Consider the following 24,375-nt stretch of genomic DNA (forward strand, 5'->3'; position numbering starts at 1 on the left):
TATCCAGCTCCAATCTGTTTCCTGAGCTCCCATCCCAAATTGTCAAATGTCTGGGGAACATTTCAAACTTGATGTTTCATAGATAGGTCACTTAAACTCACCACGTCCAAAACACAACTCATTATCTTTCTCCACAAATCCTCCCCTTGTCTGAACTTCCCTGTTACTGTGGAGGGTATCACTGACCTTTTAGTCACCCAGGTTCATGATGTGGGTGTCATCGTCAGCTCCTCTCACTCACTCCACATAGTTAATCATCAGTTGTCAAGGCTTATCATTTCTTTCTCAAAGGTCTGTGGTATAGGTAGGTACACTCAGTCACCACTCACCTGCACTATTCCAATAGCCAATTCTCCTCCCTTCCTCAAATCTGCACATTAATCCACCCTCCACTCAACTGCCAAAGTGGTTTTTCTAAGGCCTAGCTTGCAGCATGTCAACCCGACTGTTCAGTCAGTTTCTAGTGGCTCCCAATTACCTCTAGGACCAGAGAAAGTCTTGTCATTTAAAGCTCTTCACCTGACTCTTTCCTCCTACGGATGACATTATCAAGGTCCTCTGTTCTACTCGCTGTTCTCAAATTGGCTCTTTCCCCATGCCTGCAACGCAGGGGCAGACCTCCAACTTAGCATCAGAGGCTTCTTTATAAGACAGCTCAAGTGCCACCTACCCTTTCCTGGGCCTCCAGCTGCTAATGCCACCCCCTTTAAGGTACACACACTCATGAATGTGTGTATACGTAGAGTTGGGAGTGCTGTGATAAGGTTTAAACTCTCCATTTGGGACCCTTGATTTGCTCTTGGCCTTGTTGTGCATCCATTTCATCAGAACCCTCTGCTCCTGCTTCTGCTGGTCATCTTCCTTGACTGTCAAATCCCTCCCCCTACTCCCATGGCCAGTCCTCCCCCACAGGTGCGACTGTTTTCTCTGTGACAGCTCAGCAACTTTCCCCTGCTACAGACAATAACTACATTTACTGTCCCCATCACTCATTCATCCCTTATTTTTGTCCTATTGTCATCTATTCATCTATTTCTTATCTAACTAGACTGTTGGATCCTCGAGGGCAGAAGCTAAGCCTTCTTTCTTTGCACCCTGATGCTCTCCACCCCCCTCCCCATTCTCTCAGCTCTTGCTGGCATTGGGCCTCCTACATAGTAGATGTTCAATGTTTTGTTCATTGATGGTCAAGGGCAAATATGTGTGAGGGGGCTGGCCGGGGCACATACAGTACTAATTAATATTTGTTGAGCTGAAATATAACTTCTAACTTGTAATGCTAGAAACTATAATCACAGAATGCTGGAAGGGACCTGAAACCACCTCCTCTAACTCCCTCATTTTACAAATGAAGGAACTGAAGGTCACAGGATGGAAATGATTTGCTCAGGGTCACCCAGACTGCAGGTAGAACTGGGATGGAAATCTAGAGTCAGCTTCAAATTTGCTGCTCTTTCTATGACACCTCTGGGTCTTTTGGGCTGAAGGAGCCCTTGTCCTTATAAAGTAACTGTTCTCATCTATCTAATAACTTATCATATTATTCATTAAAACACTCAAACCACCCTGGACACTGCAGAAAAAAGAAAGAAAAAGAAAACAAAGCTGGACATGGTCCTGCCTCCTGGGCAGCAGCAGGCTCGTGGACATATGTATGCACCTCAGAAGAGCCCCAGGCCCATGCCTGGTGAAGTCTCTCTCACTTTTCTCTGGTCTACAACTCTATCCTTCCCCACATTCAGCCATGACATAGAGAACACTGGGCTTTAGCTTCATTTATTTTTTGTATTGGATAAAGTGCCACAGGACTGGCAGAGCCTGGGCTATGAGGCCAAAGTGTCCTGACTCTCTGGCCTTTTTGTTCCTTCACGTTTCAGTGCTTCTTCTTGCTTCTTTAGCTTCTTCAGCTTCTGTGCCTCCTGGAAAACCTATTGGAGGAAATGGGAGAAAAAGGTCCTTGAATTCTCTGAAATCTTACCCATGGAGGTGTCTAAACAGAATGTGGATGAATCCTGGTCAAGAGGAAGTCCCAATATGGAAATGCCCTCTAGTCCTAGTCATCATTCAGTCTCCAGTGACAGAGAACTTACTACTACCATTTGAGGCAGGGCATCCCACTGACAGCTCAAGTCAAAACCTGCCTCCTTCTTCCTTTCTCCTCCCCCCTGGTTTTCTATTGAGGCTAAGCAGAAAAGTCTAATCTGTCACCTGTTTGACATGACAACCCTTCTCATACTTGAAGACAACATTCAATTGCCCCAGTGCAGACTTTCTCCATGGAGCTCCTTCCCCTAACTGAAGTGAAGCCCCATCCTTTTAACCTTGCCACCTCTCTGGTAGGTCAAACATTGTTTTAATAGCCAAGATGAAAAAAAGACATCTAAGTTAAAGCCTATGAAGGCTATTCCATGGTACTGCTAGACCTCATCCCACACCAGCCCAATTAAAGTAGCTTCTGATCCTTACCTTAATACAAAAAGCCTTCTTAGTCACCCACCGTCGGTGTGCGGGTCGGTAATACAGAGGAGGAAATGTGTACTCGATACCCAGATCTTTACATATCTTTTCAAACACCTCAAAGTTGGTCTGCCGAAGTTTTTTGAGTAGCTTCTTTCTCTGGTCGATGGACATAAGCAGGTATCGCTTGTGAGCCTTGTCCTGTAGAAGCACCAAGTTAGTGAAATGTCAACTGTCCAGGGCAGTGTGGGAAGGGCTGGTCCATGAGCACCATGATTTTCCTGATGGTCTCATGACCCAGGCTGCCATCATACACAGGAATCCTGCCACGTGATTTAACAATCAAGTCTTATGAGCCCTCCTTACAAAGGAATGGTGGGGGCTGGTTTCCTTCCCCATTCTAGTAGACTGTAAGGTTCTTAAGGGCAGGGACTATGTCTGGCTTGTCTTTTTGTCCATCTCCTGGCACTTAGTAAATGAAGGCAGAATGCATGAATTTTGGATGGGCAGATTCTAATTTCTTCATCTGCAAGCTCAGATATGAGCTAAAAAAAAAGCTAAGGACCTACCCATTGCTTCAATGCTGCAGAGGCAGAGATACTCAAGAGTTTGTAGTCAATGAGATTTTTCAGGGCCATAGATGCAAAGGTGAAGGCCATCTTGAGTCATTTAATCTACCCCCTTATATTATAGATGAGGAACTGAGGTTTTTCCAAGGTAATCTAGCCAGTTAAGCAGCAGAGCCCAGATTCCAATCTATGTCCCCAGACTCCAAATCCAGCCCACTTTCTACTTCACTCTGCTGCCTCTGGAGTCAAGGCCTGGGTTCCCTAGAAGGAACAGAATAACAGTAATAGCTGTCCTGAGAGAGGACTTTTTAAGGTTTTCAGAGTGTTACCTATACCACTGCACTGATCCTCAAAGTGCAAGAAGAGACATATTTTAGGCGCTAGTCTTTCCATTTTATGGATAAAGAAAACAAGGCTGAGGAAGGCTAAATAACTGGCCTGCAGTCACACAGCCAGTGTGCTGACAACTGGCGCCACCTAGTGTCATAATTAGCACAAACTGACAGCGTGGAGAAGCACTTTAAGGACATTTAATATAAGCTATGTTTGATAACCATACAATCCCTCTCCATGAAATTATGTCTAGTTTGGTTTATTGGAAAACTTGGTTAATTTTTGAGTATTTGATGGAGGCTGACGTCTGGGCAAAAATTCTACTGGATGCCAAGGAGAAACACCCATTTGCAAGCATGGGTGTGCATCTTTATACACAAGAAATATGATTAATCCAAGCCGTTCATTTTCCCCACCAATAAATGCTTTATGAGAACCCTCCCCACCCAGTAGAATCTTAACCCTGCAGGTACAACTAGATCTCCCTCCAAGGAGGAGGGGACAGGAGGGGGCAGCTCACCTTCCGATGCTTCTGCATGTGTTCTTCATAGTTTCGGATCTTGACTGTCAATTTTATAACTATAATAGCAAACCACAAGAGGTCAGGACAGCAAGCGGCCAGAACTCAAGAGGCACAGAATCTTCTTACACTTCACTCCATGATGGGTCTTTTGATTCAGTGATACTGGCCTCCAGGCTGGTTCCATGAACAAGACACTCCATCTCTCTCCTCTGGGTATTCTCTCTGGCTGTCCCCCAGACCTGGAGTGCTTTCCTTTCTCCTCTCCAACTAACTGACCTTCCTGGCTTCCTTTAATTCCCAACTCAAATCCTACTTTCTCCAGGAAGCCTACCCCAATCCCTCTTAATGCCAGGGTTTTCTGTCAATTACTTCCCGTTTATCCTATCTATAGTTTGTTTGTACAAAATCGTTTGCATGTTGTCTCCCCTATTAGACTGTAAACTCCTTAAAGGCAGGGACTGACTTTTGCCTTTTTGTATCTCCAGGATTTAGCACAGTTCCGGGCACACAGTTGGCACTTAATGTTTATTGACCGACAGAACTCAGAGATTAAAGCCCAAACATCATCTGACTTATTTAAGTTTGACCTCCCGATATACCATTTCTTCTAGGTAGGGATGGAATCCTATCATGAAAACTCCCCCAGGATTCAGATCAGCAGCTCTTCAGTTTTAAACGTTTGCCTGGAGCACTTGCCACGGTCACTCAGCCAGTATGCATCAGAGGTCAGATGTGAACCAAGGCCAGCTCTCTAGCCACTCCGCAATGCTAATAAATTACTAATATTTTGCAAGCTTCCAGTATCCTGTATTCCTATCCAGTATTCCCAATGGCTGTGGGAACTCTGGTGATCTTTGTCCCCTTTCAAGTCTTTTGGATGGGAGGGCAGGTATGGTGCAGCAGAAATAGCCCTGGCTAGTGAGTCAGGAGACCTAGGCTTGAGGTCCAGATGGAAGATCAGTGACTGGTAGGACCTTAGACAAAGAAATCACTTCCCTCCTCTGACTCTCTGCCTGCTTCTCTAGGAGGGTTCTGGATGACTGCTAATCTCTAAGGCTCCTGCTAGCTCTAACAGTGTATGATTCCTCCTCATTTATCAGTTCCCACTCTGCCCTCAGTACCCCCGACACATCCTTCCGTCAAGTTCTTGCTTCATTTCTGTGGGTACATGTTTCTATTTCCGAGGCAGGGCAGAAAAAGCAGAACATGGAGCAGAGGAGAGGCCCTCAAAACAATGACAACCCAGCTCTGGCAGACATGGGAGAGCAGCTCTGAGAGAGGGTTGCAATGGCTTCTTACCGAGAAACCTGTGACTAATGGGACTCTCTCAAGACCGACTCATGACACACTGTGTTTTCAAAACTACAGCTGAACTGAGCTCTGCTCTGGTGGAAAGAGGCTAGGGGTAGGACTGGCTTTAGGACCAGCCTCCTTAAAGCAAGGATCTCAAACCATGGCGAAGACGCTTTTCACAGGTGGTCCTGGGTCAGGGTTCTTAACTGAATTAATACTTGCACTTTGTTGTTGGTAGGAATTAATTACTTATCCTATTGGTGTCATTGGGTACACTGTGTGCACTTAGAAAATATTCATCTAAATTAAGTGACATATACTATCAGTCCTGAGAGTTGTACTTTAGTAGTAAAGTAGGGCAAGGCAGTACAGGCAGTGTCGTGGCACTATCGCCATCAGAGTGATGTTTGGACAGGACAAGCGGGATTGCTAGTGGTACGGAAAGTTGAGGCTACCTTCCCCAAACAGGGCTAGGAGGCTCGGGAAGCAGGCTCTACAAACCTTTTATGTGGGTCTGTTTGATACTTAGAAACTCACTATCTAGTAAATAGAAACTGGCCAAAGGGTAGGAGAAGAAATAACAGTCTGGGTTACATGAGTGAAAAGGAAACTGTAATAAACAGTTGGAAGCCCAAGTAGGAGACGGGAATAAGCCAGGGTTGGGGAAGGGATGAGACATGGACGGTGGCACAACAGAACTGGAAAAGACCTTATAGACACTCAAGTCCAATTCCTTAATTTTATAGGAGACTGTACCTAAACAGGGGAGGGGAGTTAAATAGTCATAGAATGAAATTTAAACCTTAAAACACAGAAATGTTAGAGCTTGGAGAGCCCTCAGAACATAGAATTTCAGGGTCAGGAGAGGCCTTAGAACATACAAGTCAGAGCTGCGAGGGGCCTTAGAACAAAGATGAGACCTGGGAGGAACCTTGGAACATATAGCATAGACTAATAGCTTAAAGGCACCTTGGAGATCACCATTCTTTTACGTATTTTATGATTACAGTCCAGAGAAAGTAAGGGACTTATTTAAAATCACATAGTAAATAGCAGAGCTGAGACTGGTAGTAATTCTCAAAGCTGTTTGGCTCCTGGCTCACTTGAGTAAGATGAAAAGACCCTAAACATCACTTATTTTCTCCTATTGAAGCCTTATTTGACTCAGAGAAAAATACGCCAGCATGGATAGAGAGCTAAGGTGGTTCTTAATGAGAAACGAACTAGATTTCAAACCCATTACCAATGATCAGGTTCCCCCAGCAACAAATTTATATGTCTTGGCCTATTAGCAGCACTGACCACAGGTCATAACTGGTGTATAGCTCAGTTCTGTTCTGGGTGTCAGAGTTTAGAAAAGACAACGATAAGCTGAAGTGTTCAGAAAAAGGCAACCAATCAGCCACCTAACCAGCCAATCATTATTTTTGTAATATATATATAAAATTATTTATAATATATATAAATAATAATTATTAAGAACCTATTATATGTGCCAGGCAGGGTGTTAAAGTGTGGGGGTATAAAAAGAGGCAAAGGCAGTCCAGTCCCTGCCCTCAAGGAGCTTACAATCTAACGGAGGAGACAACATGAAAACATATATACAGAACAAGCTATATACTAGATAAACAGGACATGAATAACAGAGGGAAGGCCCTGGAATTAAGAAGGGTTGGGCGAGGCTTTCTGTCAAAGTACAGACTTTAGCTGAGACAGAAAAGAAGCCAGAGAAGTCAGCAGAGGAAGGAGAGCATTCTGGGAATGGGGGGACAGCCAGAGAAATCGCCTGGGAGAGAAAAGCTGGAAGCCAGGAGGCTAGTGTCCCTGGATGGAAGAATTCATATTAGGGAGAAAAGTATAAGGAGGCTGGAAAGATAAGAAAGGGCTAGTGTTATGAAGGATTCTGAGAGCCTCTGGTCCATGTTATAAGAACAAAGGTTGAAGAAATTAAGGACATTTGGCTGGGAGAAGAAAAGACTAGGCAGCATGGGGGAGCAGGAGTGGAGAGGCATAAATACAGTAGCTGCCTTGGGTTAGGTGAAAGGTGAAAAGTGATGTTGGGGTTAGGTTTGTTCTTTTTGGCCCCAGAGGGTACAACATAGAACAGCAGATAAAAGCTTCAAAGTATCCATTTAGGTTGATAGGAGACAAAGTTTCCTAATAATTGGAGATGTCCACAAAATAGAATGGGCTGCTTTGGGAGGGAGCCGGCTTTCCTCACAAGAAAGGAGCCGGCAGAGGCTGCATGAGCATGTATCAGGGACCTAATTGCAGATTCCTGCTGACGCCTCTTCCAACTCTCAAATTCTCTAGCTCTGTGATAAGGTTTGGGCCCCTTTTGGAGGATAATTGGTCCAGGCACTGAGCACTTGTTGGCAAGGGTACGGGTGGAACTGGGGGAGGTGGGAGTTAACTCCCACCCCTCTCACATTCTCAAAACAGCAGCAGCAACAGCTTTAGTCCACAGTCAATCCACAATCATTTATCAAGTACCTACTACGTGCCAGGTGCCAGGGAGATAAAGAAAGACCTTGTGCTCAAGGAGCTCGAATTCTAACTGGGGAGAAACATGCAACCCATTTTACAGAAACAAGATATAGAATGTGTAAATGGAAGGTAATCATGGAGAGAAAGCACTAGTAGTGGGAGGGATGGGCAAAGGTTTCCTAAAGAAGGTGGGCTTTTAGCTGAAACTGAAGGAAGCCAGGGAGCCAGAAGGTGATACAGGAAGTGTTCCAGGTATGGGGCAGAGTCAACAGAAATGCAGAAGATGGGAGAATGGTGCAAGCAGGACAGCAAGGAGGCCAGTGTGTCTGGATCACAGATCATGTGGAGGGGAGTGAAGAGAAAAAAGGTGGTGGTGGGAAAGGTAACTGAGTGACTAGAATTTACTGAGTAAGTGGGGTGAGATGGTCAGACCTGTCCTTTAGGAAGATCCCTTTGGCACCTGAGGATGGACTGGACTGAAGAAAGACTTGAGGCAAAGAGAACCCCCCAGCACACTGAAATGGCCCAAGGGTTTAGTGATGAGAGCCTTCAGCAGGGTAGTGGCAATAACAGACGAGAGACAGGACTGGGTTCTAGGAATGTCAAAAAGGTAAAACTGATCAGCCTTGGAAACAAGGATGGGGGGAGGAGGGCGTGAAGGAAGAGTGAAAAGTCAAGGAAGACTGCTAGGTTGTGAGCCTGGGTGCCTGGGAAGACAGGGGTGCCTTCCACCATGAGGAAGTTCTGAAGAGGGAGGGCTTTGGGAAAGATGAGTTTTGCATGTGTTGAGTTTCTATGTGACACAGAGCTCTAGATGTCTAGTAGGCAGCTGTAGAAGTGAGACTGGAGGTCAGGAGAAAGGTTAGGGCTGGATAAATAGATGTGAGAATCATTAGCATAGAGATGGTCATTGAATCCATTGGAATAGAAGAGATTCCCTAGAGAAAGAAGGTGGGGAAGACCTGGGGCAGTGTGGGTTACTGTTACCACAGGAGGATAGATCTAAGACGTAGCTGTGAGCTCTCAGGGCAGGAAGAATAAAAAAGTAGTTTCTAGAATTTTGACAGGGAGTTCAGACTCTAGGGGACATCCTGGCTGAAAGCTTTTAACTTTCTGATCAGGGATTTTTATCCTCCTCAACTGCTTTTTAACTACCTAGATAACAGCTTCAACCAGGGCATATTGGAATAAAAATAAAAAGATATGTTTGTCACTTTTTTTGAACCCTCAGGGTCTTTGTGACCCTTTCATCAAATAAGGAAGGGTGACATCCACAGCACCCAAGGCTAACAAATACTGTTCCAGTATCTTGTTTTTCTTGGTCACTTTCTTTCTTTCTTGCCCAAGCCAGATTTCAGCCCCCATAACCATCTGAGCCCTAAAATATGTGTTGGGGCAGGCCATTCCCCACCCCCACCCTCCATTCACTCTCGGACCAACCTCGAGCTTCCAGGGATGTGGTGTCTTCCGGGTTTACAATGATCTGGTTTAGCAACTGTTCTGTCTTTATCTTCATTTTCTCCTTCTGATGGGAGAACAAACCAAAAAGGTTCTTCTGTTGGTCTGGGCCCCTTCATCCTTAAAACACACTCCACCAAGCTCTCAAACTTCTTGGGACATTGTACTTTAAGGGCTGTCTTGGAAAAGGTCACACCATGGTTCCCCAGGCATTACAGAGAATGGACTCCAAGGGAACTCAGTAAAAACCAACCAGAGTACAGAAGGAAGGAGACTGGTGCTTCTGAGGGTACCTTCTCTAAAACTCAGAATCTTAAGAGTTCCTAGTATAGTGCTATCAAGCACAAATAGAAACAGGGACCATTAAATGTACACAAGGATCCCTGTACGATGCATAATGTCTTAGTTTAAAAATGTAATATTATCTCTGTTTTATTGCATTCACTTTGCTACTTTTTTTTTAATAGAAATTTTTGAATTACATTTTGATCTAGTTCTAGCTGTAGTCAGCACTGTTGTGGGATGTAAGTCTGACACGTCTGACCTAGGGCACTGAGAGGCTAAGGTGACTTGCTGAAGGCTACAAAACCACTATCTGTCAGAGGCAGTATGGTAGAGTGGGTACATTAGCTGGCCTTGGAACCAAGAAGAACTGGGTTTGAGGCTACTCAATAAATAAATGTAATGAAAGCTGGTGGACACAAGCCTGACATCACACTGGGGACAGAAGGCAAACAGATCCCCATCTCACCCTCATCATCAGAAGCAAGGACCTGTGCTTCCCTCCATTGTTTATAATTATAAATCAGCTGCCATTTTATATAGGCCTTTGAAGTATATGAAGTGCTTTATGACTGCAGTCTCATTTATCCCTCACAGCCCTGTAACAGAGGAACTGTGACTGTGATGGCAGTGTGATACAGTCTTGAGAGCACTGATTTTGAACTCTGAAGATATTGTTTTGAACCCTGACTCTGCCACTTACTATGCAACTACAAGCAAGTAGTACTTCCCAGACTTCAATTTCCTCCTCTGTACAGGGGTTGGAGTACTTGATCTCTAAAGGCCTTTTCAGCTCTAAATCTATGATCCATGAGCCTATTCTCCTTGACTTATAGATCAGGAAACAGAGGCCAGATAACTGTGACTTGTCTAAGGTCACAAAGTAAGTGGCAGGGCCAGGTTCTAATCCTGGTTCCTGAGGCCAAAGTGATCCTCTAGCCACCTCCTCTTATAAAACAAATGAACATAGATAACTCATTTAGATAATTCTGCTCAGTGATGTCAATATTACAATGGCAAATTACACTTGGTGTGCAACAAATCTATGTCTGAGTTTAGAGCTAATGGAAATAAACACCAGGGAGAAAACATAGCAGACCCTGTGGCACAGCTGAAGGTGAAGGCAAAAAGTTCTTGGAGAAGGGAAGAAGACACTCACCTGGCTGGCCATTTCCAGAGACAAGAGTCTTTTCACAACATCATCGACCCTACCGGGAGACCACAATGATAAAGAACTTCAGAGTGGTGGTGGTGGTAGGAACCCCACATTTCAGATTAGTCTGGAAAATCATGGTAAACTAGAATCTCTTTCCTAAGCAGATCAGTAAACTCTCTGGAAAAGAGAGGTCTTCTCCCCCAAAATTAGAAGAATGGCAGATTATGCTTTGAGGGGGACCGTGCAGAGTGATCTACCTGGATGACAGTAAGAATATGAGGCTGTCCTGTCAGGGGAGAGGCAGGACTTCAATAGTAACCAGAATATAGGAGAGATCATCCAAACACACCTCAAGCCTCAGATCATTTTTTTTTAACTTGTCAGAGTGATAAGTGAGTGACCGAAGGGCCAATGCCTCCACCTCTCCAGCTCACTTTGCTTACTCTCTGATTACCCTGAGTCCTCACTAATTAGTCCCATTCAACCACTTCCCCGAACTGGGGCCAGTCTCTTCTGCCTGACCAGCTGAAAGAATAATGAAAAAGACCAGTCTGTGATAATGGTGATCCAGTTCTTAAAAACTGGCCTTTTCCCTCTCTTTTCTCCCACATTCTGCCTCCAGACCATGACATACATACATACCCGTCAATTCCTGGGACGTTCTGATAATCTTTCACCAGCATGGAGGAAGGCAGGTCATCCATCTGGCTGGTCTGGGTTACTAAAGCTGGCACAGAAGGAAACCACAGGAGATCAGTGCTCTCCCATGCCCATCAGCCCCACAGTGAACCCCAATGGGGGGGAACTTGGGGGTTAAGTAGATCACTGGATTAGAACAGATGGGGCAAGTTATCTAGTCTTTTGGAGTCTCAGTTTTTTCATGTGCAAAACTGGGAGGTGACAAGTTTAGCCCCTTTCTGGTGCTAAAGTTCAATTAAATCGGTCGGTAAACATTTATTCCATACCTAATCAATGCCAGGCTCTGTGCTAAATGTTGGGGGGTACAAAGAAAGGCAAAAGACAGCCCCTGCCTTCACGGGGCCCACTGCAGAGTTCCTTCCTGGCTGCCCCCTCCCCACCCAAGACACCCTTAAAGCCTCCGAGGGCTCCTCCCATTCAGCTCCCGAGACAACCCCAGCCCTGTCCCGGCACAACCCAGGGCACCTACCTGGCTTCTTAACAGCATAGGCTCGGGCTGCCTGGAGGAGGAGGCCATTTCCTAGAAAGTGAAAGGTGGGTACTGGAGGTGGCCCCTAAAAGCCCGGACTGCTGGGACCCCGGCTCCCATCCCCCGACTCTTCCCGGTTCCGCTTCTCCCAGATCTCTCCGCCAGATTTCTTTCCTGCTCTTCCTCCTCGTCCTCACGGTCCCACTTCTCTCCCGTTTTATTCTCGGGCCCGCCGCCTGGCCTCTTTCCAGACTCATGCTTACGGTCCTCCGCGCCCGCCCGTTTCTCCCGTCCCTCCCCAGTTCTTTCCAGCCCCCGCCGCCCGCTTTCTCTCCGGTCTCGCTCTCGCCGCCTGACTTCGCCCCGCCCTCCCCCTCACCAGGAGGTCGTGGGGCGCACAGAGGCCCCGCGGCTGCTCTGGCTGTCGGCCCGCAAGCCTGGGCCGGGGCCTGAGCTCGGCCCCACAGAAGCGCCCTCCGCGTCGCCCTCAGCATCTTGGCTCCCGCGGCCCCTGCGTAGCTCCCCGGCCTGGCCTTGCCGCAGCCGCCTAACGCTAGCGAGCGAGGGGACGACTCACATGGGAGCAGCCATCTTGGCTCAGGCTCAGACAATCGAGTGCGGCTTCTGTCAGAAGCAGAGGATGGTCGAGCACATCGATGGAGCTACGCGGGCTTTCTTTAAAAAGGAGGGATCTCTTCAATTCTCTTCCAAACTTGCACTTCAAAGCCCTTTCTGCAACTAAATGCAAACCCCGAAGGGCTATAGAAATCCTAGCCACCATTACCACCACCACCTGGACTACCGCTACACCTCTCCCCCTCCATGAACCCCCTCTTCCCCCCCCCCCCCCCATCATCATCTTTGACGCCTGGTGCTAGGAAAGGTCCCTTGACCTTCTAGGCAGGAGTCTTCGGGCTGGAGATTAGGCAGATTTATTCTCTAACTCGGGCCTCAGTTTCCCCCATCTGTGAGTCAGTGAATAAACATTAATTAAGCGCCCACTCTGTGCCAGGCACTGTGGTAAGCACTGTGGATACAAAGGAAGACAAAAGAGAGTCCCTGCCCTCAAAGATCTCACAGTCTAGCGAAGGAGACACCATTTGAACCACTAGGTACGAAAAGCTGGATACATTGAACTTAAGCAAGAGAGGGAAAGAGGACTCCTTTACCGCTGACATTCTGTGTTTCTGGGGGGATTTTTAACTTTGGCCATTCCCTCGACGAGCATTTAAAAATATTTTGGATGGCTATCTTTAGTTGTCCTCTTAGCATAACTACAAATTGGGTTCCAGAATGAGGAACGAATCTCTCTCTTTTTTAATCAAATGCTTTATTTACTTCTAGTTTACATCATTCATTTCCACAAGATTTTGAGTTGCAAATTTTCTCCCCGGTTTCCCCCTAACCACCGCACCAAAATAGTGATCCCAGTGGATATCCCCTCCTCCAATCTGCTCTCTCCCATATCTTCTCCCATACCCTCTCCAACTGTCCAGTAGGGCACGGTGGATCTCTATGCCCCAGTGCCTGTATATCTTATTTCCCGGTTACATGTAAAATAATAGTATATATGTATTTGATTTTAAAACTTTGAATTCCAGATTCATTCCCTTCCTCCCTTGTCACCCACCCTTACTGGGAAGATAAGCAATTCAGTATAGGTTGTACATGTGTAGCTGTGCAAAACATTTCCATAGTGGATATATTGAAAAGACTGACTATATTTCCCCCCCTCCTATCCCACCTTCCACTTCTATTCTCTCCTTTGATCCTGTCCCTTTTCAAAAGTGGGTGCTTTCAACTTCCCTACACCCCAGCCTGCCCTCCCTTTCATCATGCCCCCTCTCATCCCCTTCCCCCCTACTCTCCTGTAGGGTGAGATACCCTATTTAGTGTGTATATCATTCCCTCCCTGAGCCAAATTCAATGAGAATAAGGTTGACCCATTCCCTTTTGCCTTCCTGTTCTTCCTCTCTATTGTAACAATTTTCCCTTGCCTCTTCTTTATGAGATAATTTACCCCATTCTGTCTCTCCCCATCTCCTCTCATTATATTCCTCTCTCACCTCTTAATTTCACCTTTTAAGTATCATCCCTTCCTGTTAAATTGGTCCTGTGCCCTCTATCTATGTATACCTGTACACATATATACACACATTCACATATGTATTCATACGCCCATATACCCTCCTATATAGACATGTATGTATATATATGTATATATACACATTTCTATTCCCTTCAACTATTCTCATACTGAGAAAACTTTCATCAATTACAATTATTGTTTTTCCATGTAGGGATGTAAATAGTTCAACTTTGATAAGTTCCTTATGATTTCTTTTCCCTGTTTACCTTTTCATGCTTCTCTTGCTTCTTGTATCTGAATATCAGATTTTCTATTCAACTCTGGTTTTTTCATCAAGAATGCTTGAAAGACCTCTATTCTGCTCAATGACCACATTTTCCCCTGAAACATGATACTCAGTTTTGCAGGTTTTAATTCTTGGTAGGTGATTCTTGGTTTTAATCCCAGCTCCTTTGACCTCCGGAATATCATATTCCAAGCCGTTCGATCCCTCAGTGTAGAAGCTGCCAGATCCTGTGTTATCCTGATTGTGTTTCCACAGTATTCAAATTGTTTGTTCCTGGCTGCTTGTAATATTTTTTCCTTGATCTGGGAATTCCAGAACCTGAATATAATATTCCTAGGAGTTTTCTTTTTGGGATCTTTTTCAGGAGGTGATTGGTGGATTCTTTCAACCTCTATTTTGTCCTCTGGTTCTAAAACATCAGGGCAGTTTTCCTTGAGCATTTCTTGAAGGATGATTTCTAGGTTCTTTTTTTGATCATGGCTTTCAGGTAGCCCAATAATTTTAAAATTGTCTTTCCTGGATCTATTTTCCAGGTCAGTAGTTTTCCCAGTGAGATATTTCACATTGCCTTCTATTTTTTCATTTGTTTGGATCTGTTTAATAGTATCTTGATTTCTCATAAAGTCACTAGCTTCCATTTGCTCCAATCTAATTCTGAAGGAATGATTCTCTTCAGTGAGGTTTTGAGATTCTTTTTCCATCTGGCAAATTTGGCTTTTTAAGGCATTCTTCTCCTCATTGCCTTTTTGAGCCTCTTTTGACATTTGAGTTAGTCTATTTTTTTGGAGGGGGAGGGTAGGGCAATTGGGGTTAAGTGACTTGCCCAAGGTCACAGGGCTAGATTTTTTTTTGTGTGTATGTCAAGTGTCTGAGGCTGGATCCGAACCCAGGTCCTCCTGACTTCAGGGCCGGTGCTCTACTCACTGTGCCACCTAGCCACCCCTAGTCTATTTTTTAAGGTGTTATTTTCTTCAGTCAGGTTGTTGACTCACATTTCATAATTTTCTTACATCGTTCTCATTTCTCTTCTTAAATTTTCCTCCACTTCTCTTATTTGGTTTTCAAAATCCCTCTTAAGGTCCTCTATGGCCTGAAACCAGCTCATATTTTTCTTGGAAGTTTTTGGTGCAGGAGTTCTGACTTGGCTGTCTTCCTCCTGTTCCATGCTTTGATCCTTTTTTGTCCCCAAAATAGGAGTGTAAAGTTGGGTTACTTTGCTTGCTTTGCTTCCCTTGTTTGCTCATGTTGCCACTCAATTACTTGACTTTTGGGCTTTTTGCCACAGTAGGACTCTGCTACCAGACAGGGGAGCTTCGTACCAAATGCTGGGGTTTTCTCAGCTGCCAAAGGTATTAGTTGGGCGCCCTCTCTGAAGCCTCCACTCCCTCTGGCAAGCTGGTTGCACACCTCAGGACCTCCACCCTAGGCAGTGATCCAGATCCAAGCAGGTTAAAGCAAGAGTGATTACCACTCAGACTGGTTGCTTGGTCCCCCTACACTCTGCAGGCCAGGAGCTGAAGCAGCCATGTGGCTGTGGCTGCATAGTTGCTGTGCCTCAGCTGCTTCTCACCCCAGGGGCAAAGGCTGACCACACTCCCAAACTACTCGATCCCAAAGTCCACACTGCACTGACCTCTCACTTTGTCCTTTGCATCTATGTGTTGATAATTCTGGAAATGGCCACAGCTACTGCTGATCTGAAGTCCCTCTAGCTGGTGGCTGGTTAGGCCCACCCTGGGGCTAAAACCTTGGGCTCATGGGGCTGGGGTCGGCTCCCAGAGTGCTGTGCTGGCTGCTGTCCTCAGTGGGAGGTTAGCTTCTCTATGTCATTTTGTGGGTTCTGTAGCTCCAAAGTTTCTTCAGAGTCACCTTTTACATGAATTGGAGGAGGTGGAAGCCGGAGCCTCGAGGAAGTTCTGTTTCTACTCCACCATTTTGACTCCTTCCCCACGAGTCTCTTTTAAATGTTTGGCATATTCCTGGCCCTGCTCTACTAGGCTTTGGGGTCTCTATAGTACTTTAAGGTTTACAAGTGTATTACCTGCATTATCTCATATTTCATACAATCCTCAAATCCTTTGGAAACAATCTCTGTGGTCAAGTAGTTTCTATTTTATTGGTTCCATTTCCCTTCCATGATTTCTTTTTCAGCTACCCCAAATTCATTCTCTCCTAAGTTTTCTCAGGTTCTTGGTTTTGCTGCTCTTCCAGCTACTGTCCTAAATCACTGTCTTACCTCAGTCATAGCTTAGAATATTTATTAAACAAGAAGGCAAAGCACTTACGGTCTCTGCCTAACTCCTCAACCAAATGACTGTCTTAACTGATGTATTAAACTTTATATATATATATATATATATATATATATATATATATTCCAGTTCTGTTACTTTCCTTCACTCTTAAAAAAAAATCCAGATTCCCATATTGAATTTTATATTGTTGATGTGATAATGAACTAGAGCACCTATGCATGAAAACAGGATACTTGGGAGTGTGGTTTCAATAACTGTGAGAGGGAATTTCTGGAGCTGTGTTTGTTGAGTCTATAATGCTAAGGACAATCAGGGTCCACTATTAAGACTATTAAGACACTGCCTTTGTTATTGATGGGTGGTCAATCATGTCACTTGCATATGCAGCATGATGAGGCAGTGAAGCTTGGATCTGGAGTCAGAAGGCCTGGGTTCAGATCCTACCTCCACCCCCTATATGTCCTTGAGCCAGTCATTTAAACTCCCAGGGTCTCAGTTTCCTTATCTGTACAATGAAGGAGGAACCTCTGGGTTCCCCTCTGGCTCTTGATCATCCTATGACTAGGTTACCTCTGAGGTCTCTCTTCTGGTTCTAGTCCTAGAATCCGATGATTCAGGTTCTTCCAGTCCCAGCTCTAGTTGCTACTAGTATAATCTTAGGCCAATCACTCCATCTTTCTGATTCTTAGTAAAATCATACGGTTGGACTGGGGGGATGTCTCTGGTCCCTACTGGCTGTAAGTTTGTGATTCTATGATGTTATCCTAAGTTCACAATGTAGTTGATTTAAATGAGCCAATATGTGCTAAGCACCTACTGGGCTCAGTCTACAGTGCTATTCATTGCCCCTAGATAGGCAAAAATGAAAAATAACATGGACCCTATGCCCAAGGAGCTTACAATCCAAGAGAGTGATATGCCATGTACACAAATAAGTTAGAAGCAAAGTTGAATGTGATAAAGACAGTGGACAGAACCGTATATAACTTTTACATGGTAGGCAGTGGTACCCACCCACTCAGATATGAAATATTTATTAAACAAGAAGGCAAAAGTAAGACTAACCAAAACACAGCATTTTCTCAAGAGGAGGCAAAAGCGGGAATAATCAAATCATAAATAAAATCAAATCACAAATCAAAACAAAACATAACAGTACACCCATAAATCAGGTTCCACTCTCCTGCTAGTGTACACAGTGTCTATGTGTTTGTGAAAGGCATAAACTTCCAGAAACCAAGTGAGGCATAGCAGTAGGGAAAACCATGTGCTTGGGGAAAATCAGAACTGAGCTAGAGGTCGTGATGTTCCTCAGGGAATAAATATCCTGTTCCGTAAGTCACTGGCTGGGTGGGGTCATCCCTCTTCTGGGCCTTTCCATTCCCTTTCTGGACAAAGCACTTCTCTGTTACTCTCATCACTGAAGCAGTATTAAACTTAAAAAATAAAACAAAAACAAAACCAAAAAATAGTGTAACACTCTTTTAATGACAAGCAATTCACTTAAACCTGAAATGGGTAGACAAGTCCAGCCAGCCCTTCAAACCAGAGGGTTCTGCTTTCCTCCAATCATCTCCCAACATCAGAGCTCTCATCCAATCAAAGCAGTTCCCAGAGCAGTGGTACAGACTGCCTGGTCTGTCAGTTCTCAAACTATAGATGGTGTGTCTGAGGCATCTTAGCCCAGCCACCTCTTTTTTAAAAATTTATTTTATTTTATTTTTTAAGCAATCGGGGTTAAGTAACTTGCTCAAGTTTACATGGCCAGTTATTTCTGGGTGTGGTGCTGAGTATCTGAGTCCAGATTTGATCCCCAGGTCATCCCGACACTGGAGCCGGTGCTCTTACTCACTGATCCACCTGGCCGCCCCTAAGCAATTGGTGTTAAGTAACTTGCTCAAGGTTACATGGCCAGGTGTTTCTGGGTGGGTGCTAAGTGTCTGAGCCCAGATTTGATCCCCAGGTCATCCTGACACTGGAGCCGGGGCTCTTACTCGCTGTGCTACCTGGCTGCCCCCAGCCACTTCTTCAAACACCAGTGGATTTTGCTTTCTGTAACCAGCTCCCAGCAACAGTTTTCTTCCAGTCAGCCCCCAGAAGCAAAACCTGTCTCCCTCACTTTTAGCTTAGAGAGGGGATCAGTTCAAGCTTTAAATTGTCTCAACTCTCATTTCAGCTGCTCTCTGCCTCCACATATCATTTCGTGTGTGTATGTGTTTTGCTTTTACGCAGAAATTTTTACTTCAAAAGATATAATTATGAATATACAAGCTTAGTCCTCCAATACACGGGAGGCATAATCACCCTTCTACCTTGCATTACCTCAGTCTCTGGAGAGGTGAAGGGGATTAGGTTCCCTGCTTAGCTGGGTTCCCATAGACCACACAGTTCCAGTTCCAAGTCTAAAATTCCCTTTGGGTTCCAGTCCTAGATACCCTGGCTCCTCAGGGTTTTGATGTTTGGGCTAGATGGATGGCTACACCATCTGGCCTGCAAGTAGGGATCACCTGCCTCCTCCAGCACCTGGGAACTGAGGAGAAACAACAAAGAACAGAAACAAACACTCCCGGGCTCATTTCTTAGAGTTGGAATAAGAGAGGGAGCAAGGGAAGGAAAGTCCTTCCTTTCTCACCGTTTTGGTTCATGCTCTGGGTGAATTGAGATTTTCACGTTTTAAATGAGGCAGGCAAGAGGATGATTCTGTGCTTCTTTCTTCTGTCATCAGATTGTTCTGTCCTGCCTTGCCCTGTCCTGTCCTGCCTTGCCTTGCTCTGCCCTGTCCTTCCTTGTCTTATCTGCTGATCTCCCATTGACTCTTCTGTTTCAAACCAGCACTGTCTGGAGTGAAATAACCTATCTCTAGCTTGTATTAGCCATGACACAAATAGTTATTACACAATAGTCCCATAGTTCCCAAACTGTTCATTGATATAATTTCCCCCAAATAAACTACAAAATCCTGACAACAATGATATTTAAATTGGCTTCTGGGAGACAAAGTGCAAGCAGCCATCTTTATAGTTAGTACTTTTGGCTCTGAGCTGCTTTCAAATAGATCCTCCATGTATATTAATCTGAGGGGATGTTTTCTCTTAGGTCTTCAGCATTTCTTTGTTTCTTCAAATCACTTTTCTGTTTCACACAAAATATTCTTTTTCTGTTTCCACAAATAAAACGTCCTCATACAAAAAGAACAGTACCTTAGACATGCAAAGTAATCTATGAATTTTTTTTTCCCTGTTTTAAGCATGTATAGTCAAGGAAAACAAAATTTCTACTTGGCCATGTCTTAAAAAAATGTCTCAGTCTGTACTTGGAGTCTATTACCTCTCTGTCAGGAGGTGGGCTGCATGTTTCATTATGAGTTCTCAGGAACTGTTGTAGTTGGTCATTGTGTTGATCAGAATTCTCAAGGTAAACATTTATTTTTGTTTTAATCACTCAAGATCACGATCTGCTTTCCTCCCCTTTCCAACACAACTTTCTCCCTACCCTAGCCCTGTTGAAAACACGAGAAAAACAAAACCTATTACTTTGTATAGCCAATCAGGACAAACAATGGCGATATCCTAGAACACATTTGTTTCATTCTGCATTCTGAGTTATTTAATCCTCTGTCAGGAGGTGGGTAGCATGTTTCATCATTAGTCTTTTGGAATCCTGGTTGGTAATTTTGCTGTTAAGAGTTCAGCACAATTCAACACAATACGAGTTCTACATTTATATACCATAACTTGTTTACTCATTCCCTAGTTTATGGGCATCCTTTCAGATTCTGATTCTTTGCCACATCAAAAATAGCTACAAATATTTTTCTACATCCTTAGAATTTGTTTTGCTTAATCTCTCCCTTAATTTACTTTCTCTCTAATTCCCCCTTCTTCTTTTTCCTCTTTCCCTCCTATTTCACTGTTGAGTCAAACTTATTTCTGTACCCAGCTCTGTGTGTATATTTCTCTTTTTGACCAATTCAGATGAGAGTGAAGTTCAAGTATCAGTCACTACCCCTACCTTGTTTGTATAAATATCTACTTGTGTACCCTAATTATGTAAAATAATTTCCCTTAATCTTTCTTTCCCTCCCCCCAGTGTATTTTTCTTCCCCTCTCTTTCCATACTTTTCTTAAGACCATCAAGACATAATAAAATTACTTCCAGGCTTTGTCTAATGGGGCTCCCCTTTTAACCCTGATGATGATAGGGATCAGAAGGGATACATGTATCATATCATACATGTATCATATTTGAATGTGATCAGTTTACTCTTGTTAAGTTTACCCTTTATCATTGTTCATTTACATTTACCTTTCTCTTCACTCCTCTGTTTGCACTTCAGAGTTTCTACACACCCTCTGGTCTTTTCATCAGGAATGTTTGAAGTCCTCTATTTCATTAAAGGTCCATTTCTCCTTGCATTTCCCTCCTCTCTCCCTTTCAGCATTAATAATCAGTTTTTTTTCTGGGTAAGTTTTCTTAGCTGTAAACCCATCTACTTTGCCTTATGAAATATTGTATTTAAAATTATTTTCTTCTTTATAAAGGCTGCTAAATCGCATGTGATTGTGACAGTGGCTCCTCTGGTACTCAAATTCTTTATTTCTGACTGCTTGCAGTATTTTTTCTTTAACCTGAAAGCTTTGAATTTTGGCTATGATGTTTCTGGGAATTTTCATTTGAGGATTTCTTTCAGGAGGTGACTAGTGGCTTCTTCCCCCCCCCCCACCCCTTTCTCCCCCACTTCACACTCTGGTTCTAAGAGATCTTGGCAGTTTTCTTTTGAGATTCTTGAAACAGAATGTCTAGGTTCTTTTTTTTCATTATGACATTCAGGTAGTCCAATAATTCTTATTTTTTTCTCCTTGATCTGTTTTCCAGGACAATTGTTTTTGCTATAAGACACTTTACATTTTCTTCCATTTTTTAACCCTTTGACTTTGTTTTTAATATTTCTTGTTCCATCATGGAGTTATTGGCCTCTATTTGGTCCGTTTAAATTTTCAGGGAGTTTGTTGTTTGGACAAGATTTTGTACTTCTTGTGCCAAGTTTTTCATTCCTCTTTCCATTCTTTCTTCCATATCAATCATTTCTCTTCCCAAGTTTTCCTCAAGTGTTCATTCTATTTTTTAAAAACATTTTAAAAATCTTTTTTTAGACTCTTGTTTAATCTCTTCCAGGAATTCTAGTTGAGTTTGTGCCCAAGCCATGTTTTCCTCTGAGGCAATGCTTGTAGATATTTTGAAGTCATTCTTTTCTTTTATGTTTGTGTCTTGAGTGTCTCTGCCACCATAACAGCTCATTATCACCATTCTCATTATGGTGGGATTCTTTTTTTTTTTTTGGGAGGGGGGAAGGCAGAGCAATTGGGGTTAAGTGACTTGCCCAAGGTCACATGGGCTAGTAAGTGTTAAGTGTCTGAGGCTGGACTTGAACTCAGGTCCCCCTGATTCCAGGGCCAGTGCTCTATTCACTGTGCCACCTAGCCACCCCAGGGATTCTTTTTTTGTTTGCCCATTCTTCCAGACAAATTTCTGACTTCAGTTTTGATGTTAGAGCTGGACTCTGTGGCACTTTGGAAGGGAAGGTCTGAACTAGTTCTGTTGCTGCTTTCTTGGGATTTTGAATGTTGTATTATTCTCAGGAACAGGCTGAGGTCTTGCAAGCTATCAGAATTCCCAAAGGGGTCTGATCCAGGGTAAAGTCTGATTGTTGCCCTGCTGGTCTGAGCTCTGTGAGTCCCTGACCTGGGTTTGGTTCTGAGTAAGAGTAAATGCTGCAGGATTCCACCCTGATCAACCAACTGGAAAACTCTGTTGGCTCATAATGGCAGAATTGTAGGCTTCTCTTTTGGTCAGGTTTTGTTCTGATTATTCCTCAGCAGGCTAGGCTAGATGCTGGAAGTGAGCTCTGCTTTGCACCTGATGTATGAGCCCTTTTGTCTGTTTCTGCTGGCTTTTGAACTTGCTCCTTTCTCTGTACATCACCCAGGGCCTCCTTACTGGGGAAAGCCATTGCCCTGCCTCTGTGGGTCTCTTTCTCATCCACCCTGGATCTGTGATGTGGGACTGAATAGTGACCAGTTGGCACATGTCCCCATTTCAGTGCCCTTGTGGGTGTCTGGTGGTGCCCTGGTGAAGGTCTGATGGTATCCTGCATGGGTCTGAGACCTTCTTCTTCCTTTGTGCATAGCTGCTTACACGGAATGCTCTAAGCAGTATATTCCTGCCTCTACCCATCTCCAGTGTCCAAAGACCTTCCTCTCAGTCTCCCTATGACAAATTGGGCTGGACAAAGGACTCACTGTGACTTATAGTGTATTTCCACATCAAGATTCAGTCTTTTTTAGATATATTAGGAAAAGTTTGCTTTTGGTGTTGTGCAGAGAATAAGAGTGAGCTGAGACCTGGGTTCAAGGTAAATTTAGGTGTGGATTGATTAAGAGCGACTGCTTAGAGTATACACTCAAATCAGGCAGCCCTGAATTGGGGTACATACAGTGCTTATAAAGGCTAAAACCATAAAAACCACTATTGGGGAGGGGAGCTAGCATAAGCAATGACATACAGAAGCCAAGGACTGCCATTGGTTAGTTCTATAGCACAGGGCTAATGATGCAAGGGAACAAGGGTGCAACTTTTCCTGAAAAGGGGTTCCCTCCCAGAACAGGGTGGAGGGTACAGGGTGATGTACAGGCTAGGGGTCATGTTCTGAGTACAGGTTGGTCTCTTCTTAAGATAAACTTTAGAAACATAACCCCAGGACTGATCCTTGTACATGTGATGATATACAGAATGCTAATTCAGGAAGTAGGGGGTTAGGGGACTATGCCTTGGGCAATATCCAAAACTATGCCTTAAGCTGTTTCAAGCTATTACAGGATGTAGGATAAGACAAATATAAAGGGGCTTAATAGTGGGCTCCAAATCAGGTGGCATGTGATTTGGGTTTGGGTACAATAAGGAACTCACTATACTATTTCTCATCACTCTGCCATCTTTGCTTTTCACTGGTCTCTAGGAAAATTGGAAAAACTTTCACCAGGGAAGATTTGGGGAGACTTCTTAGAGGAGATGGTATCTTAACTGAGTCCTGAAGGAAGAGAAAGATTGATAGGTAGAAATGATAAAGGAATGAATTCTAAGAATAAAGAATAGACTCTGAATGCATAGAATCCAGAAACATTCTTCAGAATGTTTTCAGAATATTCCAGTTGGACTGGAGGGCAGATTAAAGTAAAATAATGCTGGAAAATCAAATTGGTGTCAGATTGTGAAGGGTCTTGAGTATCAGGTTAAGGAGTTTCACATTTTTATCCTAGAGGCAATAGGAAGGTTTTGTGATAAGGTAGTGATAGCATCTGACCAATACATTAGGAAGATTATTTAGTTAACTAAATAGAAGAATAGATTGTAGAAGGAATAGACTGAAGGTTGTTATTTTCCAGTTGTTTTAGTTGCTATTTACTCTTTTGTAACTTGATTTGGGGTATTCTTGGCAAAGATGGTAGTTTGCCATTTCTTTCTCCATCTCATTTTACAGATGAGGAAATGAAACAAACAGGGTTAAGTGACTTGCCCAGTGTCATACAGCTAGTAAATATCTGAGGCGGAATTTGAATTTAGGGAGATGAGTCTTCCTGACTCCAGGTCTGGCCCTCTATCCACCTCACTACCCCCTGACTGAAGATAGAGAGGTCAATTAAGAAGCTATTACAATAATCTAGGTTAAGAGGTATTGGAGGCCTAAGCTAGAGTGGTGACAGTGGGAATGTAGAAGATGGACAAATGGGAAAGATATTGTGAAGGAAGACTGTAATGGCAAGCAAAGTAAGATTTTTTGCTGTTTTTCTGGATTGAGTTTTAGCCAGTCAGAGATTTGTATATGAGTTCCATCCAATCAAGTGCCTTTGTTTGAATCAAGGGTCTTTGATTGAATCAAGAATCTTTGATTGGAAAAAAAATATATATTGTATTGCTTGGAGGGAGAGTAGAGAGTAGAGAGAGGAGCAGAACTGAGGGAGA

At 43.9% G+C, this 24,375-nt stretch overlaps 1 protein-coding gene and 1 long non-coding RNA gene across 7 annotated transcripts in view; one reads left to right on the plus strand and one right to left on the minus strand.

Annotated features, from left to right (window-relative positions):
* Positions 1–1,760: 1,760 nt before the first annotated feature.
* MRPS15 (mitochondrial ribosomal protein S15) lies at positions 1,761–12,343 on the minus strand. The gene is made up of 8 exons (XM_069067955.1): positions 12,106–12,343; positions 11,727–11,777; positions 11,201–11,285; positions 10,562–10,610; positions 9,103–9,187; positions 3,880–3,938; positions 2,467–2,658; positions 1,761–1,928 (listed from the first exon to the last, which is right to left on the minus strand). The coding sequence occupies exons 1-8, from the start codon at positions 12,218–12,220 to the stop codon at positions 1,824–1,826; spliced, it is 741 nt and encodes a 246-aa protein (XP_068924056.1). The 5' UTR covers positions 12,221–12,343; the 3' UTR covers positions 1,761–1,823.
* The window catches only part of LOC138146214 (uncharacterized), a 134,598-nt gene continuing 121,899 nt past the window's right edge, over positions 11,677–24,375 (plus strand). For 5 of the 6 annotated variants that reach the window (XR_011164417.1, XR_011164418.1, XR_011164416.1 and 2 more), the window contains exon 1: positions 11,677–11,791. This is a non-coding gene — a long non-coding RNA (uncharacterized lncRNA). The remainder of the gene's footprint in view (positions 11,792–24,375) is intronic. The other variant, XR_011164419.1, reaches the window with a different exon arrangement.

The sequence above is a fragment of the Petaurus breviceps genome, unplaced genomic scaffold, assembly GCF_028583685.1.
Source record: "Petaurus breviceps papuanus isolate PSGF00001 unplaced genomic scaffold, PetGlider_PUasm1.0 90760, whole genome shotgun sequence".
NCBI classification, from domain to species: Eukaryota; Metazoa; Chordata; class Mammalia; order Diprotodontia; family Petauridae; genus Petaurus; species Petaurus breviceps.

Coding starts and splice junctions, on each gene's coding strand:
- MRPS15 (XM_069067955.1), bottom strand. CDS start 12,220: ATGCTGAGGGCGACGCGGAGGGCGCTTCTGTGGGGCCGAGCTCAGGCC. Junction 10,611..11,200: donor AACGTCCCAGGAATTGACGG/GTATGTATGTAT, acceptor GTCTCCCGGTAG/GGTCGATGATGTTGTGAAAA. Junction 1,929..2,466: donor AGAAGGCTTTTTGTATTAAG/GTAAGGATCAGA, acceptor TTCCTCCAATAG/GTTTTCCAGGAGGCACAGAA.